Source organism: Oryzias latipes, chromosome 5, assembly GCF_053564925.1.
Source record: "Oryzias latipes strain Hd-rR chromosome 5, Olatipes_Hd-rR_3.1".
NCBI classification, from domain to species: Eukaryota; Metazoa; Chordata; class Actinopteri; order Beloniformes; family Adrianichthyidae; genus Oryzias; species Oryzias latipes.
In genome coordinates, this window is record NC_136241.1 from 21,623,109 (window position 1) to 21,640,951 (window position 17,843).

General features: G+C 35.9%; 1 protein-coding gene across 17 annotated transcripts in view; it reads right to left on the reverse strand.

Moving 5' to 3' along the window:
* ptprt (protein tyrosine phosphatase receptor type T) overlaps positions 1–17,843 on the reverse strand; it is a 311,398-nt gene that overhangs the window by 142,282 nt on the left and 151,273 nt on the right. For all 17 annotated transcript variants that reach the window (XM_078948035.1, XM_078948033.1, XM_078948029.1 and 14 more), the window contains exons 12-14: positions 12,326–12,527; positions 9,855–9,957; positions 6,495–6,771 (exon numbers count right to left, since the gene is read on the reverse strand). In XM_078948035.1, the coding sequence (XP_078804161.1) occupies positions 6,495–6,771; positions 9,855–9,957; positions 12,326–12,527 (582 nt within the window). The remainder of the gene's footprint in view (positions 1–6,494; positions 6,772–9,854; positions 9,958–12,325; positions 12,528–17,843) is intronic.

The following is a 17,843-nucleotide window of genomic DNA, read 5'->3' on the forward strand; positions in this document are numbered from 1 at the left end:
TAGGTTTTAAACACAGCGATTGATGGGTAATAATTTTAGTTTGTTTTGCAGCTATAGAGTGGTTTTTTGTTTTTTACATGTCTGGATTAGGTGCACCAAAGCACTTCAAATCAACAGTAGACCAGTGTTTTGGTGTTTCTTTTAGTCTTTGTATTCTTTTGTTCAAAAAAGAAAGACATATGGTGATGGATGCTGCATGGACTACATCTCCTTAGTGGACAAACAACACCTGCTTCTTCCATTATCGTTGCTGTCCATTGGAAAAGTGAGTGATTAAACCCTCTGTCTATCTGCCTCACTGACTCAAATGATTGCCTCATTGGATCCTTCATGCAATTTCGAGTGGGAAACAAAAACTTCTGCTGTGATTAATGTGTTTGTGCTTTGTGTTCTTCACAAAGTATAGAAGCATAACATGCAAAAAGAAGCTATCAGAAGTGAATTGAAAAGTGAAAAACCTATTTTTGACATTACTGGTAATAAGTGAGATAGTAAAATTATTGAGCGGATTTGTGGTCCAACGTTTGTTCCAATAAAAAGTAACTTGGGGAAAAACCTACTTAAGTCTTGGATAACCATTTTAACATGTTTCATTTTTAGTCAAACACAAAAAATATATATATATATTTTTTTATACCAGACTGGTATGATAAAATATTAAGCTGAATAAAGAAGAAATATTTTATTTACAGCAACTACATTTCCTGATGTAAAAGCACAACATTAGAGTTCTGCTAAGATCTCACATGATGATGTTTTCAACTCAACCAATTCCAATATCTGATATTTGATATCTAAACCTTCCATTGTCTCAAACTTTAAGCATCTCTTAATGTTGGGTTAGCAATAAAAGAGTGTTTGATAAGTTAAAGCCTTAGTCACATGCACTTGTAGGGGGTTGACCTGTATGGGTACTGCCGATTTTGGGTTGTCTAGTCCTGTGAAGGGTTGTAGAGAGGAGCGGATGCATCTTAAGGGGAGTCTATGTGTGTTTTACACTTCCCTCACTTACTTCACCCTTACTAACACATGTTGTTTCAGTGTTCACTATGACCTATCGCTTGCAGCGTGCCTATCTGCATGGTATTTTTTTCCTCTACAGACTGTGGTCTACGACTTCACTCTTTCTACAGGTTTGCGAAGCTTTTGAGAAATTTCAATCAATACATAGTAAATGCGGGACACCTGTCTGCCCTGTACAGGTTTGCCCATTTTTTGAAAGTCTGTATCCATTGGTAAGAGCAGTTGTAATTAAGGCTTTAGACATCCTTTGGTCAGTTATTAATCATGTCTGCTTCACAATTATTCTTAACAAAAAGAACAAATTGTCACCTCTCTGTGTCTGAGAAAGACCTTTATTTCACAAACATGGTGACAGTGGTTACGAGGCCACTAACTTCTGGACGTCAGTGAGATGTACTGGCAGACATGTTTACATTGGACAGACAATCTGATACTAGGATTATGAACGGTACTGAAGCGTCAAGAGGATCCCATTGTTTCGTAAATGGACAATTGGCAGAGACAGTAAAACAATAAAAAGTTAAGCATAAAAAAGTTGAACTAATAAAATTAAAACAGCTCGTTTAAATAATAGCATATTCACCATATATCAAAGTCAAACGCAAAGGAAAGAATTTCAAGGTGGGGTGAATAAAGTGTAAAAAAAAAAAAAAAGCTGTTTTTTGTTGACAAAGCCTGTGTGTGCTTGAAAAAGAAAATTAAATGCAACTGTCCATGAAAGAATGAAAGCATGCTTTCCAGTCCAGCAGACACGCTCTGGGGGAAAAAAAGTGCATTTAAGGGATTTCAGAGTCATCTGAGTGCACTTTGATTGACACAGTCAGTCAAAATCTCTCTAAGAACCTCAAAACCTGGCACTTTAAAAACTGCTCAGTACATGTATGTGGGTGGATGATGCTGACTGTTAGAGTACTCTGGCCAGCCACTGGGGCTTTTTACATTTTGACAAAAGACATCTACATTTTCCCAGAACCAAAAAAGGATAACAGGATTTTCCAAATATGCGTCAATTTTGTCTGTTGTTTTGTGTTTCTTACCCGGTTTCTCATCTTTTCACAGTCTTTCGTGATCAACAAATGCCAACATCTTTTCTGACCAGCATTTCTTCTAAAAACTTTTTCCTACATGTTTGGGAAACGTTTGAGAAATTTCAATCAATACAAAGTGAATGTGCACACAACTGTGCATTCTGGTGATTAAACCTTTTATTCCTCCATATTTTCTTACTTAAAATTGACCAAACACGCATGTAAATGTTTGAGATATGTTAGCAAAAAAATATAAAACATAAAATTCTTCACATAGAAAAAAAACAGCTTTGGGCTAAAATTTTAAATTAAAAGGTTTTTATCATCAGGAGTGGCTGTTTGTAATAATATACTCCAAATTACAGCAAAGAGAGATAATGTGAGCAGACGAAACAATACATACAATGATTTTTAATGTTTATTTATGTATTTTATGTCGTTTAAAGGTGTATATGTCACCTAAAGTTCCATTCAATTATCTGTTTTTAATATTTTTTCTTCCATTTCATATTGTTTTCTTTACCTGTTTTGCAATGATGTTTTTTTTAATGAAATCTGTTTTTACAGCTGTAAAATCAGGATATCAATATCGTGAATACACGTAAAACTGTTCGTCTACAACCTGAACTAAATAAAATGTTTAAATCCAGGTCAGTGTCATCATACGCCATGTAAGGCTGTTTCTTCATTTATATATATATTTCACTTTATATTTCACTACATGACTGAATGTAAATAAAAAAAAAAATTGCATGGGACATTTAAGAGTTTGATTGGTTCACTTTTGCCCCATTATAGAGCAAAAAGATTGTGCAGACAAAACCCATGAACAGATTTCTACTCTTGGAGTCCATTACTGACACAGCTGATGTTTCATGGCACTCTTCAGGGACTGATAACAGGTTAAAATCACTTCAATTTAATTAGCCAACTGGTATCTAGTTTCCTAAGTAGTCTTGATCACATGTACTTAAAGTCGGGAAAGTAAATGTCTGTCTTTCACAAAATTCATTTAAAAATTGTTATTTCTTCATTTTCTTCTTTTGTGTTGTTTCTTTTTTTTCAAATACAGAGGTTTTGTCCCATTAAAATCAGGCTTGTTTAATTATATTTTTAATGAAAAAAAGATGATTGATTGTTGGACTTAATATTGCAAGGAAATAAGGTGGCTGTTCTTAAAGAGGAAACAGTTCACATGTTATCTTCAAACAACTTAAATTAAACTCTAACAAACATTTTTACTGATTTCTGATTGATGATGGAGGAACATTAAAATCCAGACCAAATTTAGGATCGTTTTACTGACCTTTGTTTTCCAGCTGTTAGATGAGAACAGCCAGAAAACATCCCTTTAAAAAGCTGTCATTCATCTAACTTCTGGTGGTTAAACTTTATTTGTTTAAATGTGTTTTAATATGTGTAATTTTAACTGAAAATGGTCATCGCAAACTTAAATCATTCAATCATTTGTTCTGTGTGCTGAAAGTCTATATTTCCACCATGCTTTCCATACTTTTAACTGTCAGAAACAATTTGATTCTCTTTCATCCGCTGTATCCTCAAGCAATCTTTAGAAAAAGCCAAAGCAATGTGTCAATAGCAATTACATTTGCTGTAATAGACATATTTCTTCTCTTCTTCGTTATTTGTAACGCTGATCTTAGACTGCTGTCTTTCTTAGTCCATTTAAAACATTGTTTGCCTCAAGCCTGAAAAGACTCTTCCTCCTCCAACTTGAATTTGTAACCTCAAGAACTTGCCTGCGCCTTTGTGAGTGTGTGACGTCAGACAACATTGAAGGAGACACAAAGATTGGCAGTGGTGAGTTATCTGTTTACTGTGTATCCACTAATGATGGGAGATGACACAGTGAAATCAGTTTAGTGCCATGTGATAGAGGGAAAGATAGAGGTGGAATAAAAGATGACAGCGAAAAATAGACAACATAAACTATGACAAAAGAAGATAGGAAAAGAGCAAAATAACATTTTGACTTATGTGTGGATAACAATTGCAAGAATAGGGATAACTTCTAAGATAAGCTTTCACTTTTTCACACAAGCCCATCTAATTTGTCTTTCCATAAAAATTAGGAACAGAAAAAACAACTTTATCCAAAATAAATACTTAAATATGAATCATTTGTATGCAACAATAAAGGGGCAGAATGTTGCTCTTTAGTGTGCTGGTGGATGCAGAGGATTGTCTCAAAAAGGCCATCTGATGTTATACCCAGGCCAAATCTATAATGCCAATTGCAAAAAGAACTTTTATACTGGATCGGTCAAGGCCCAGGGTGATGATTAAAATAAATGTTAATGTCCACAAAACATTTGAGGCTCTCATCCTCTCCACCTCCACAGTGATTTTATTAGAAACTTTAATCAATTTACCCACTCCCTTTAAAATCTTCCCTATAGTTTTATCTCTATTGTTATTTTGCTTGTTATTACTCTAATAAAATTTTGAATACTCCTTGTATCATGGGTATGAGGAAAGCCCAAAGAGATAAATGCAGCAGATAGCAATTTATAGAAGCAGAGAGGGAGGATAAAGAGAACAAAAATCCATCTAGATGTTCTATAGAGGGACAGAGAGACAGAAAGTAGAAGAAGGAGAGGAAAGAGAGACAATCTCCTTGATGGACAGGTGGAATTCGGTTGATGGTTTAGTTAAGTCAGACTAAGAAAGAGAGACAGACTTCAAGCTGTGGCATCAAACTGACAGTCTTCTAAAATGCAAATGATGTGTTTATTTTCCATGGAAGGCATCAGTCACTGCAGAAGAAAGCAACACCTACTCCAACAAAATGACTGGCAGCAAACAAAAAAAAACAATTTACAGCACTTTGTGACAAATGCAGATAACTTAGTTTCCTGATTGACAAAATACTGTTGCTACAGATCCCACCTGCCACTGAAATTCAATTTAAAGAAAAAAGCAAATTCAAAAATATTACATGATTGATCATCTGAGCGACTACTTTTTTTTTTTTTTCCAAAATGGTTTCTTAAAGTTAAAATAAAATCTGTCAATTGGATTGATTTTATTATCAGCTTCCAGTTTTGCAGCTCTTAGTCTTAGGCTGCGGTAAACCGACCCTTCGATCATTGGCTGACCTGTTCAACAAAGACCTACTGCAGGCCACTATGTAAACTAAACATCAGTAGTTAAAATATTAATAAAATATTGTTTAATACCTATACATTTTATTCTCCAAAAACGTAATGCATAATCAAATTTTCTGATTGTGTTGTCTAACTTTATTAACAAACCTTCCTTGTTAACATTTACTGTACATCATTTCTTTAATATTGCGAAGTACAGAATAAAACTGTTATTGAAGTTTTGCAGAGCCAATATTCTCTGAATAGGACCAAAAATATATAGTCTTTCGGTCAGATTGACAAGCCTCGAAAAAATTCAGCTCCTGCTCAGGATAGAGAACATGGACTGACTATATAAATATATTCATGAGTGGCAGTAATGTGAGTCTATTTTGCATGCCTGATTTCCTCATCAAATCATCTGGGTTCCAGCGGCTGCACAGGTCCACTTGGTTTCCTGTTTATTTTTCACCACCGAGCCCCCACAATTTTCCACTCCATGATCCGGACAAACCTCATGCTGATTGGATTGACTGAGATCCAATCAAATACTAAGTCAGAAGTGACCAGATTTAGGGTCAGTGGATGTACAATGCAAATGCATACACACAAGTGGAGCACACAACTGAAAAAGCATTCCAGAATTAAACAATGCACAAAACCTCACACTTAGCCTTGCTCTGTATGAGTGCATTGTGGGAAATCTGCCGTCTGGAGGGCGCATTACATCACAACATCAGCCAGCTTACCAAACCTTTCTGTCTGAACTGAATTACTGTGGTTACTGCAGCAGAAAATTAAAACAACTGTTGCTGTGATTCCAAGTGTTCTGCAAGTGTAATTTTTGAGCAACTTATAGCGAGCACAAACGTGCAGGGTTTTTTTTTTTTTTGAGTTGGTCAGTCAAGAAAGGGGCAGTTGACTGTCATCACAAGGCAGTTTTACCCAGATTTTTTACCTTTAAGGAAAATAAAAATTGGCAGGTTTTCTTTTTGCATGAAACAAGGGGTTTTTCAAAACCAGCTCAACTACATACAAATGGATGCAGGACTCATTAGGTGACTTGGACTTGATCACACATATTTTAGATCCCCTGTACTTTCCACCCCGATACAGTTAAATAATAAAAAAGAAAATACTCTCATGAGAGATTAATATTCAGCAAGTGAGGAATGAAAATCTGTTCCATTGTTTCCGACTTGCAAATGACTAAGAGGGCATTTAAGACAAATGGAAAAACAATTGATTTCTTCTAAATGCATCTCATGGTGACAAATGATCCCCAGAAATAACATTTCCGTGAAATTACAGGTGCTTGTGTAGCATTTGGACTCACCCCATTAGCCCTACTCATGGCCTGGTAGAAGATGCTGTAGCTCTTGGCGGGTGACAGCGGAGGATTCCAGAAGCCACCATAGCTCTTGTTGTCCCCCACTGTGAAGGGCTGCACCACCGTGAGGCTGGATGGCGGCAAGTCAGCGGCAATGTAATACGGCGAATCCAAGATGGAGGCATTGCGGAAGCTGACCGGAGCAGAAAAACACTCGAGGCCTTCAGGGGCGGCTCGGCGGGTTTTAGACTTGCGCTCCTCTTTCACAACAAGCTGGTAAGAGCTGGAAAAGCAAAAGTGTGATGTTACTTTATAAGGTTTTATACTGAAATATTACAAATCTCGGATATAGGAGTGTTAGGTTATGAACTTTTTGTTGAGAAATCAACATCAAACATTAAAATTTAAATTGGTCAAAAAGAGCTTTCATCGTTGATAGCATGTTGCAGGTGGAAAAAAAACAAACACTTAGGACTTTTTTTTATCAAAACACAAAAGAAATAGAACACCTATTGGTTTACTTTTAAATATTATCTAATAATTGGACTAGTAACCTCCTACATCTGTACGTTAATTACAAAGATAAGTGCTCCATCCTATTATTTAACTCATTTATAAGAACAGTTGTTATTCTCTGTTCCATTTATTCACGCTGAATTATGTAAGAGGGCATTAATCTGTTCTGCACAGCATGCATGTATAACTTTCCATTTTACCCAGCTGTAATTTCATGCCAGTTTCTCTTTTTTATTATTATCATTTTCTGTGATGGTGTCTGTTTTTCTCTTTTTTTTTTAAATGTAATGAATTTTTTGTTTGCATTGAAACTGCCTATCTTGGTCAGATCACCACCGAAAAAGAGGTAATTAATCTAAGTGATAATAATAATATTGTGTCTAGCTATTGTAAGTTTTTTTTTTTTTTTTAAATCAATGGAGAAAATAATGACTTTTCCCCATAAGTCAAGCTGCTGACAGACCTCTAAACTTTGACCCAGAAAATATTTTAAATCATGTATTTTGATCGGTTAAAGTCCTCCGTGACCGCCTGGAAATATTGGAGCTATCCAGCCATACGGTTCTGAGTCAGATCCCAGCTCAGAGGTGGAAAACAAAGACGTTCAAACCATTTTGAATAAAGAAATGCTCAGAAATTTAAATTTCATTTTCTTTATATATGTGCTCCATTGTCAGAAAAATACCATAGTAACATGTTACAAAACAACACCAAAAACCCTATTTTTATCTGAGTAGGTCTCTAACAAAAAATGTTTCAAACAAAGTGTGCAGTTTTGAAGGTAAGTTTCAAGAGGGCACATAATGGTGGATTGCAATAGGAATACAGTACAGATTGGTCCCCTTCAACCATGAATTCTTTTAGTTCTCGTACACTTCGGTGTGCTCACAGTCACTGCTGGCGTGTCTGTTTTTAAACACATGTAGAGGTGTACTTGTAAACTTAAATGAAGCTCTATCTTTGCATGTCTCCATTATGCTCTGAGAGGCTTCATGAATAGCTAAGGGCTTCTTTAGCGGTCAGGACGAGCTCAGCAGCCTGCTGCAATTACCTCAACCCCTCCACGCCAAGAACTCACTTCACAATTATATGCAATTAGGGAAATGTATGTTTCTGTGAAAAAGACGGGCTGCGGCCAATTATCTCAGTTCCCGTTTGGCAGCTTTTATAAAAAATAATTGGTGGTGACCAAAGATGAGTCTCTCGCGCGCTCTTGATGTCAGTCCCTGCGCCATTTCTGCCTTTCTGGTGAACTATCTATTTCAAATTAAAGGCTTTTCGATACTCAACATCAGATGAAGCAGGAGTCTAATCCAAGGAGGACAGAGAGATCAGGGACTCGTTTGTGTGTGTGTATGTGGGTGTGTGTGCTTGGTAGTGAACATTTGTGCTTTTTTTTCCACATACAATATCGGTCAGTTTCAAAGACTGATTGTATGCTTGCCTTTTTTTTTTTTACTTTTACTTTCTTTTTTTACAGCGAGAATGTTTTAAAAGCTCCTGATAGCTTTGAAATTGAGAGATATTTCATTTAGTTCATTCATATCATATCTTGATTCGTTTTTAAAGTTGAAGTTCAGGCCAAGGGCTTGCAAATGAACGATTACTCATTTTGGTTTTACTCTCTTTACATGCATTTGTTCAGGGTTGGCTTGGGTCATATTCATTTATGTTCTCTATGGAGTGTTTTTCTGCAAATTACTCCTCTGACATTCCAAAATGTAGATGTTGAATATTTTCTAAAAAAATATCAGAAATCAGAAAAATTGACTTCAATGGTCTCTCTTTGTCATTAACATTGGTAAATGCACAAATAATTAGCACATACCTAATTTTTCAATGAGGGGATCATCTTAGGTAACCAAAAGCAAAGAGTTTTCACATGAGGGGTAAATTTGTTATTACGGTTTTTAAATTTAACGCTAGGATCAGTGGTGCGCACACATTTTACATTATTTCCAAAAACCCAAATTTAAATGATACATGTTCCAAAGTAGCCCTGCCAGGGCTGTAATTCCCTAAAGCCAAGAAAGAATAATGTTCACTTACATGCCAATTAAATGGATGAATTCACATGTTTCAAGTGAACTTCTAATTAAAAGCATTTTGAGTAGAAATATCAGAAAAGAGCAAGAAATAAATCAGCTGGACGTCTATAGTCACTGGTATAGTGGTAATAAAATGACTAAAATGGGCTACCATGAAAGTGAAAATCTCTGAGACACGCATGTTACACAGCAACAACCCACTGAAAACATTGTAACTGCAACAAATTTTTGCAGCAATATTCACCTTTAGTGTACACTGTTGATAAAAAAAAATGTGGGTAAAAGTTGTGAGAGTGATTTAAGAAAAGGTAAAAAGCTGAAAGAAGATGTTGAGAAAATGTGTATATATTTATCCAAAGTCATGATTTCAGTTAGTTTAGTTTAATATTATCCTACCAAATCATAGTTTGCAGAAATGTTAGACATCTGTTTCTTGTTGAGTCATTTTTTTTTTTTGAGCGGGGGCTTGATATTAGTATCAGCCTCTTGGTTTAAGTTACCTGTAGTCTTGAACCAACAAGAGTTAAAAGTTTGAAGCTGGGGGAAAAAAAAACAAAATAAACAGGGGGGTGGGAGTCTCATTTTCTTGGTTCCCCTGCAAGTAAATTGGATTTATATGTGTGAGTGACTTTAATAGCCCCTCATGGTGCACCAGGAGCAACACTAGAGGAATGTGAATAAAAGTAAGAGGATGGATGAAGGAAGAAGAGGAAAGCTACAAGCAGATAAACAATTTGAAATTGAAAAATATGAAAAAGAATAAAAAAGAAAAGACTGACACACACTGCTGAGAAGAATGTACCTGATCGGTGCTCCACGGGACTGAGCAGGCTTCAGGAGGACGGTGATGGTCGTCTCTGTTTCATTGAGTGGGCTTTCAGAGTCGTACTCAGGCATCATGGGGGCTGAAACAACACGCGTGGAATTTTACAATAATATTCTATTTAAAGTTCAGTTTAGGTTTCAAACAGCACAGGATATTAACTGAGTACCAAGTACCAAAACATGATAAATTCTAGTTCAACTTGGGTTGATAAAGTAGTGTAACGTAATTTTTTAAGTATTTTAAAAATAATTCTATGATATTGTTTTCTTATAACAGCTTAAACTTACTTATACTAATAGTTATTGATTGTGTGAATCTCCATTTTTACTAATCTATGTTATGTATTTTGGTAATATGGTCTCATATCTTGACATCAGTAATCTTATCAGGCCCTCAAAAGAGCAACATTTCCCATTTGCCATGGTGTCGTGTTAAAGGTGCTGGATAAATGCCCATTTGAGTAAAACACCAACACCTTTTTTTCGTGACTGACACAACATTTAGGTTATTAATGTGACTCCATCACTCTTTTTTTTCCCCTTTTCCTCCCTGGTTCATCCATCTCTGTCTGTCTGAAGCGTTTAATTTAAATCTCTGCATCCTTAAGACCCTGAATGAGATAATGAAGATTAGGGATGGCGTGACATTTAAAGGGAGACATATCTGCTATGGTGTGCGAAAATAATGTGTTTTTTCTACTCTGAGCAACATGTTATTAAGATTAGTGGGGATGAAGCAGAAAAGGAGGCTCAGAGGAAAGGTCAAGTTAGGAAAATCACAGGATGTGTTGACAGAAAAGACAGGGTTTTTACACACTTAGGACATACAAGGCTGAAACTTTTACAATTCAAAACCTTCAAATTGGATTATTTTTTATGTGTTTCTTAAAAAGTATTTTTTAATTTTAATGTAATTTTGTATTTAGAGAAAGTAACAAATCAGTTGTGTACATATTCTTTGACTTAAGCTACTGTCCTTCAGAGCCCCCTTGCTGGTAACTGCAACAAGTTCCTTTGAGACTTCATAAAACAGGTTTTCTACTACCGGTACTTTTTTTTTTGCAATTTCTGCTCATTTTTAAAAGCCTGAAGCATATTTTATTAAGAATTCTAAGGTCCTTGTGGAAAAGAAAGAAGAAAATGGTGATTTCAGAGTGAAAAATATCCATAGTTTTTGGAATTCTATGTTGTGAATAGTTGAAATTATCACAAGTGTGTGTCCCATTTAATCTTGTTTTATTTATTTTTTTAATCTGAAAATAATAGATTTTTTGAGCAATGCAATTCTCCACATTCTGAAAGGCCATCAGCCATCTTGGACATTCCACCCTCAGATCGTGACTCCATTTTGACTCGTCTGTAACAGGAAACTTTCCATTTGCTCAGCTGCTGCACAAGACAAAAATATTTTTTTTTATTTCATTTATCCCTTTGTTACTCTGAGATTTTTTGTTGGCTTCCATTGGCATGTTAGCCTTCTAGTATTGTCAGACATTGTCAGGAAAGCAACTGCACCTGGTCTGTTGTAAAAGTGACCTCTACAAAAGTCTGCAATGCCTTATCGATGTTTGAACTTTTACTTGCTTTTTATATTTACAGATTTTTATTTCACAGAAACAATAACTTACCAAATGTCTTTTAAGGAATTGTTTTTACCAATAACAGTATGCTTCGTGAATAGTGATTATAAAAACAGATTAAAAAAGAATTTATTGTTGAATCAAAAAAGTACACTTCCTTAAAATAGCAATAGGAATAAATGTTATTTTCTTGTGCAGCATAGTTACATTTCTTAACATATGAGGGGTTTTCACAACTTTTGCAAAAAAAAAAGATGATTTTAAATTATGAATCTCTAGGCATTTTTATGTCATGATGAGAGAGATATTAGTAAAATTGTGAATGGAAAGAAGATGTAAGGCAAAAAGAAAGACTGAAACAGAAATTTATAGAGATAGTGATCGACATGTCAGCTCATCAGCAGGTCAACTGTCCATACCTGCAGTTCAAAGCTTTTGGTAATTACAGGTGAACATCGAAAGTCACCAGAAACAAAAAGGGACAAACTTTTTTTTTTTTTTTCATCGTCTTTCATTTAATGCCTTTCGGGGTCACGCGGCTGCCAGAGCCTATCCCGGCCACTTGTGGGCACCTTAGACAGCTTGCCAGTCTGACGCAGGGTAGAGTGTCCACAATCACAAACCCACACATTCAACCAATTTAGATTAACCAATTCACCTATGAAGCATGTTTTTGGACGGTGGGAAAAAGCCGGAGTCCCCGGAGAAAACCCACGCACAGAACATGCAAACTCCACGGAGAAAGGTCCCCTGGGACTTGAACCAGAGGCTTCTTGCTGTGAGGCAAAAGTGTTAACCACTGCTCCACCGTGCAGCTGGGACAAACTTAGATTCCAAAATACAAAAACCAAACAAATCAAACACTTGCCTGCTATCTTGGTAGTGATCCGATTTGTGACAGGCGGGCCAAAGCCTTTGTTAGTAGAGGCTTTTAGGGTGAAGAAGTATGTGGTTCCGGGGTACAGACCCACAAACATGTGGTGGGTCTCGTTTCTCAGCTTAAACACGCGGCCCCTCTGTGTGGTCAGGTCAGCACTGGGGTCCAGTGAGCTCAACGCCTTGTAGGTGATCTGGAGACAGAAGAAAGAGACAAAGTTAAACTCAGGTTAAAAAGCAGGCAGTTTGGACAGCTGAGCATATCGCAGCATCACACACAAAATAAGATGGGCTATAGAGATCAGTTCATTGCTTTCCTTAATAGTAACAAATAGTATTTTGCACATTTTAGATAAATGTGTGCTAAATGGCCTGTTAACACTTAAGTCTTTTAAATGTAAAGAATGTTTGCATGTTCAGTTTCAGGATTATTTGAGGTCCAACCAATTTTGAGTTTGATGCTGTGCATTGGCCTTTTAAAATGACTTTACTTCAAATAACTAATTAAATTATAAGCTAAAAAATGAAAATAAATAAATAAATAGGATGGCCTTTTGCAGTTTAATCATTTTTAACGATCATTTGTTTCCAACTTAACATTTCCCAGTCAACTGATCGATTATGCATAATGTTCCTAATGAACGGAACTTCAATACGTACTTTTCAGAATAATTTGTTATCATTTCATCACTGTAAATATCAATGTTCACATCCAAGTGTCCTTGTCTGTAAAGATACTTTCAAAGGCTGTGTGTCACACTGTAGTGAAAACAAAATAACATTTCTAATAGATTTATTACTTTTTTAAAATTAACAATCCACCACAACAGACATTTTTAGAGTTTGACCTCCAACCATGACAACTGTCACATAAAAGCAAACCCCGAAAATTGAGGGTCAGTTATTAAATTGTCTGTTAAATGTTTTGGTGACCAATCCCTGAGTTGAAGTGCTGTTGGCTCTTTGCAACAGGTCTGTGTGCCTCCACATGATCTCCATTCTGAGACGGGGGGAAAATTGAGTAAATTGACCCAGAGCCACTAAACCGGCAGAAGGACTTCAATAACTCTTTTGAAAACAGCCGTCAATGCATGTCTCAGTGTTGCTGCTGGCAAGTTTCCACACTTTAAACCATCAATGACTGAACACATGAGCACACACATGCATGCCCGCTCAAGCACTGGAGGACAGCTGTCATTGTGAACGACAGTCAGCACAAAAGACTATTGACTGATGAGAGAGAAGCACATTAATGGCACCTCTCACTGCAAACATGTTTCTACACTTTGTGGAAGTTTCTGTTCAGAAATCAGTTTATCCCTCTTTTTCAAGGTGATGTATGAGTGGAAACAAGCAGTTGGGATGAGAGAATACAAAATTAAAACTGAATAAAAGCTTTAATAAAAGCCTGTCGTGCTGCATCTGTAAAATCATTTATCTTTTCCTGAACTTCGAGTTTTATTTCTTAGTTTCAACAGCTTTCCAAACATGATAAATGGCACACCATTTGTTTAGGACAGGAACTTTGTTTTGGGAATTTGCTGGAGTTCAGGAAGTGCATTCTTAAAACAGTCAACAACAATGAAGGGGCATCCTGTCATGTGAAAATACAACGAACACATTTCACCGTTTGACTGAGCGCATAAACCCTCATCTATTTGCACTTCAGATATCACATCCGACAGTGACTGAACAGATGTGAAAGTAAAGCATGTTCTGCAGCCAAACTATCACTCTCAATGATTTACTGGACAGAAGAATCTTGGTCTCAGTACCAATGACTTCTTCTGAAACAATTGTATGTGTATGTCTTATATCCATTTTTTAAAATATCTTCTTAAATTGACAACATTTAAAGCAAGCAATTCCAAAAGGACAGGAAATATGTGACTAAAATTTAATTTCCCTTTCTTTTGTTTATTCTTTTTTTGTTCTTTTTTTTATAGAACATTTCTCAATTAAACATTTCTGTGTCTCCACAATCTTAAATAAAATCTCAGAAACATGCAGGTCAGCAAATATCCTAAGTTTATATTTATTGCCTTTACATCTGCTTAATACTGAATAAATCGGATTCCTTTTTTTCTTGTTTTTTAAGGTCTTAGACTCATTCGTTGTATGCATTAGTGACCTTATACTAAAATCTATGTCTTGCAGAATTATTTTCCCAGAGAGAAATAATGGTCTGTGTAAACATAATTTTAGTCATCCTACATTTGCTGATAATCTTAGGTATTTTTACAACATAAATAGAGACAAGTAGGTGAAAAAGTTGACATCTTTGGTTTTGAATGGAACATTCATCATGCACAGCAACAGATGAATATGCGAGTATTAGTTGTTTTTTATAACCAATTACCGTTGGGGGTTTTTGATTAGGCTTTCATAAAGGTGAAAGTTATAAGTACAGACAACACAAGCCTTAAGAATCCAGCTGTGTTTTTCTGTGTGAAGTTTGGACAAACTCGTGAGCCACTTGTTGCCCTTAGATCTTTTTTTAAAATTGTTGCTTTAATCCCAATCCCTAACCAAATTAGCTATTTATTTTGTTTGGCAAAGGCTTTGCTCTGCCTTGAGTTTGTCTTTCACCTTTTTCTTCATCAAAACTTCTATGTGTCTGTGAGACAATCATGATGGACGTTTGATTTGAGACTGCTTGTTCACATCAATATAGAGATTCTTGTACATGTTCCTGATGCTGCTATCTTTTGAGCTTTATTTAGTTATAGAACTACTATAAAACGTTACAATTTATTAAAAGCACTTTCTATGCATAGTTTGATCTAAGATTACAGAAGGGGTGTTATCAGAAGACTGTGTTTGTGAAGACCTCATACACTTTTGTCTAAAAAAGATATCAAGCAGAATAGAATAAAATTTAGATCACAAGAGCATTTTATTAAGGGTGCATCTGACTCAACAAAATAAAGAGTGTAAAAAAAGAGACACAAAGAAAGTGACAAAACATCGATCCAGGTAAAGAAAAATGATAGCGGAGGGAATGGGGAGAGAATGAGGCAGAAAAGGGAGAAAAAAGGAGGAGAGTCGTAACCAGTGATGCAGATGGATGTTGCACAGAATGAATGGCTGGGAGGTTGGAGATGTGTGCGCGCAAAACAGCAGGAGGAGCATCACAGCTCTTCGCACTCATGGACGTCAGGCGGCCCTTGTCGCTCCATCAACAGACTGGAGTGAAAAGCACTGACAGCTGGGTGCCTCGCTTCGACCAGGCCTGCAGGCTCGAATGCCGATGTGTGAAAGTGTGACTGTTTGCGCTGATGTGTGTGAGTCACTCACAAAAAGATATAAAGGAAAGGACAGGGGGCAGGGTGGACAAGATAACGGTAAAAAGAAAATACGAATGCGGAGTCTGCACCATGATTTACTGTCTTTTGACATGAGCAGGGATCATAACAAAAAAGCTTTTCTCCAGGTTTGACAAGTAAAAACACAGAGTCGATCATTTAAATCCAAATCTAAAAAAAATACAGCCTTCTACTAAAAGCATTGAAAAAGAGAAGATTTGACTTGTTTTTTTTATTTAAAGAAGTCTGAAAATATACTGGTTAGTGATATACACTGACACTTAAAAAAATCCAAATAAATAAAAAACACTTCCACCCACATAAATATGCAATTTAAAATATGTTTCAGTTTTAAGTCAAAATGAAATCTTGACCCAGTAAGACAAAAATGCAGCAGAGAAACTCCAACAGAGCGAGAGGCTTCTCAAACAGTTCACTTCTGCTTGGTTTGAAAGGTGGCCGAGCCGACTGAATAAAACATCTAGAATCAATAGCTATTTATACAGGCTGGGACTTAGGGGCTGGAACAATAAAATATCATCTATTTCATCAATGCCGCAGTTTTGGTTTGCACATCAATGGCTGTTATTTTACAACTAGTGAATGGCTCTCTGAATTTTGATGAGCCATTCTCCTCATCTTTTCCACATTTGCTTCGTCTAGGTTGAAAAATAGATCATCTTTTTTTGATTGTATTACTTATTTATTGGCATTTTGTCTTTCTAAGCCTTTTATCCTTCCCCACCGTCTCACCACTATTTCACTTTTTTTTTCTCTCAGCCTCCCTTTGTCTTTCTTGCTCTCTGTGGTTGATGTGTTGGGAATCGGAAGAGCCATAAAGCTCAGGTTTGTTTTATTAGCCAATGAAAAGGCCAGTGCACAGTGGGACAGTGCATCTTGGGTAATAGAGTGTGCGTCTGAGGGGGATAACTCACCAGAGGAAAGGCGTACTTATGTGTGGGTGATTGAATTAGCAGGTAGAAATGGAGAATACATGAGAAAAAAATTCAAAATGGCAGAAATAGAGATATTTTGAGTGAAATTAAAGGAGGACATAAATTAAAAAAACAGATTAACAAGTATAATTAAATGATTAAAAAAATCATTTCTAATTGGTTTCTTTTAAAAGTTAAAATATTTCGTATATAGGAAACCCACATTTTGTTTTCCCGTTTGCATTTGTTCATGACAAGAATGGAGGCCCCAGCTTCTAGCCTGCAGTTGTCTTCCTTATATTCCCCACAGCTTTTCTGTATGTGCCTGTGCGCACATCCAGGCTGCAGCTCTGTGAGCCCAGGCCGAGTTTTATGGAAATAACAATGTTTACACGCTCCTTTGTGAGCTGCAAATGCTATCTCAATTCAGCTTTGTCAGGCTCCAGTTTTTGTTTAGTGCTCCCGTTTGTTTTATTAGAAAATATGCAGCAACTTCATCTCCTATATTCCAGATTTGTTTTTGCTACTTTAAAATTAATAGCAATTCCAGAAGAAAGCTTGTCATTTCTGCCCCCTTTTATTCCACATGAGAGAAGTTGGTATCGTGAATTTAATTTGTTATATTTTACGTTTTGTGGCTTTGAATGAAAATTGAAAAAGTGTAGAAAAGTTGGGAAGTTCCTTGAAGCATTTAATATCAATGAGTATTGCTTTAAGCATTCAAATGTCATTATTTATAGCAAATTCCCATATTAAGGTTTCATAACTTATGAAAGCCAAATCAGTATTGATCTACCTCTAAATTCTACAGATGTTGCAGTTCAGCTGCAATATGCTTGTTTTTGACTGGCATATTTAAGGCTCTCTTGAAATAAAGATGATAATGTACAGGTAAAATGAATTTGTAACTCATTGCTTTTGTTTTTTCCCCAAAGTTATTTGGTAGCAACATCTTAAAAAAGTTGGAACCATGAGTTTCTCCAAAGAGAATGAGTGCCCACTTAAAGGCTAAATAATCTGGTAAAGACTTGTTTGAGTTATAATGTTTGAATCAGGTTTTTAGATAACTTCTTTAGCAATCTGAAAAACTAAACTGTGATTAAATTGTTTTCAAATTGTAACTATTAAACACATTTTGATAAGACAGCTGGTTCTTGTGCACTGTATCATTTATGTTAAATGTTATGCTAAATATGCTGAACATTTCTATGCATTCTTAAAATATTTTTTCTTTAATATTAGACAGTGGTCAAAATACAGAATAATTTGT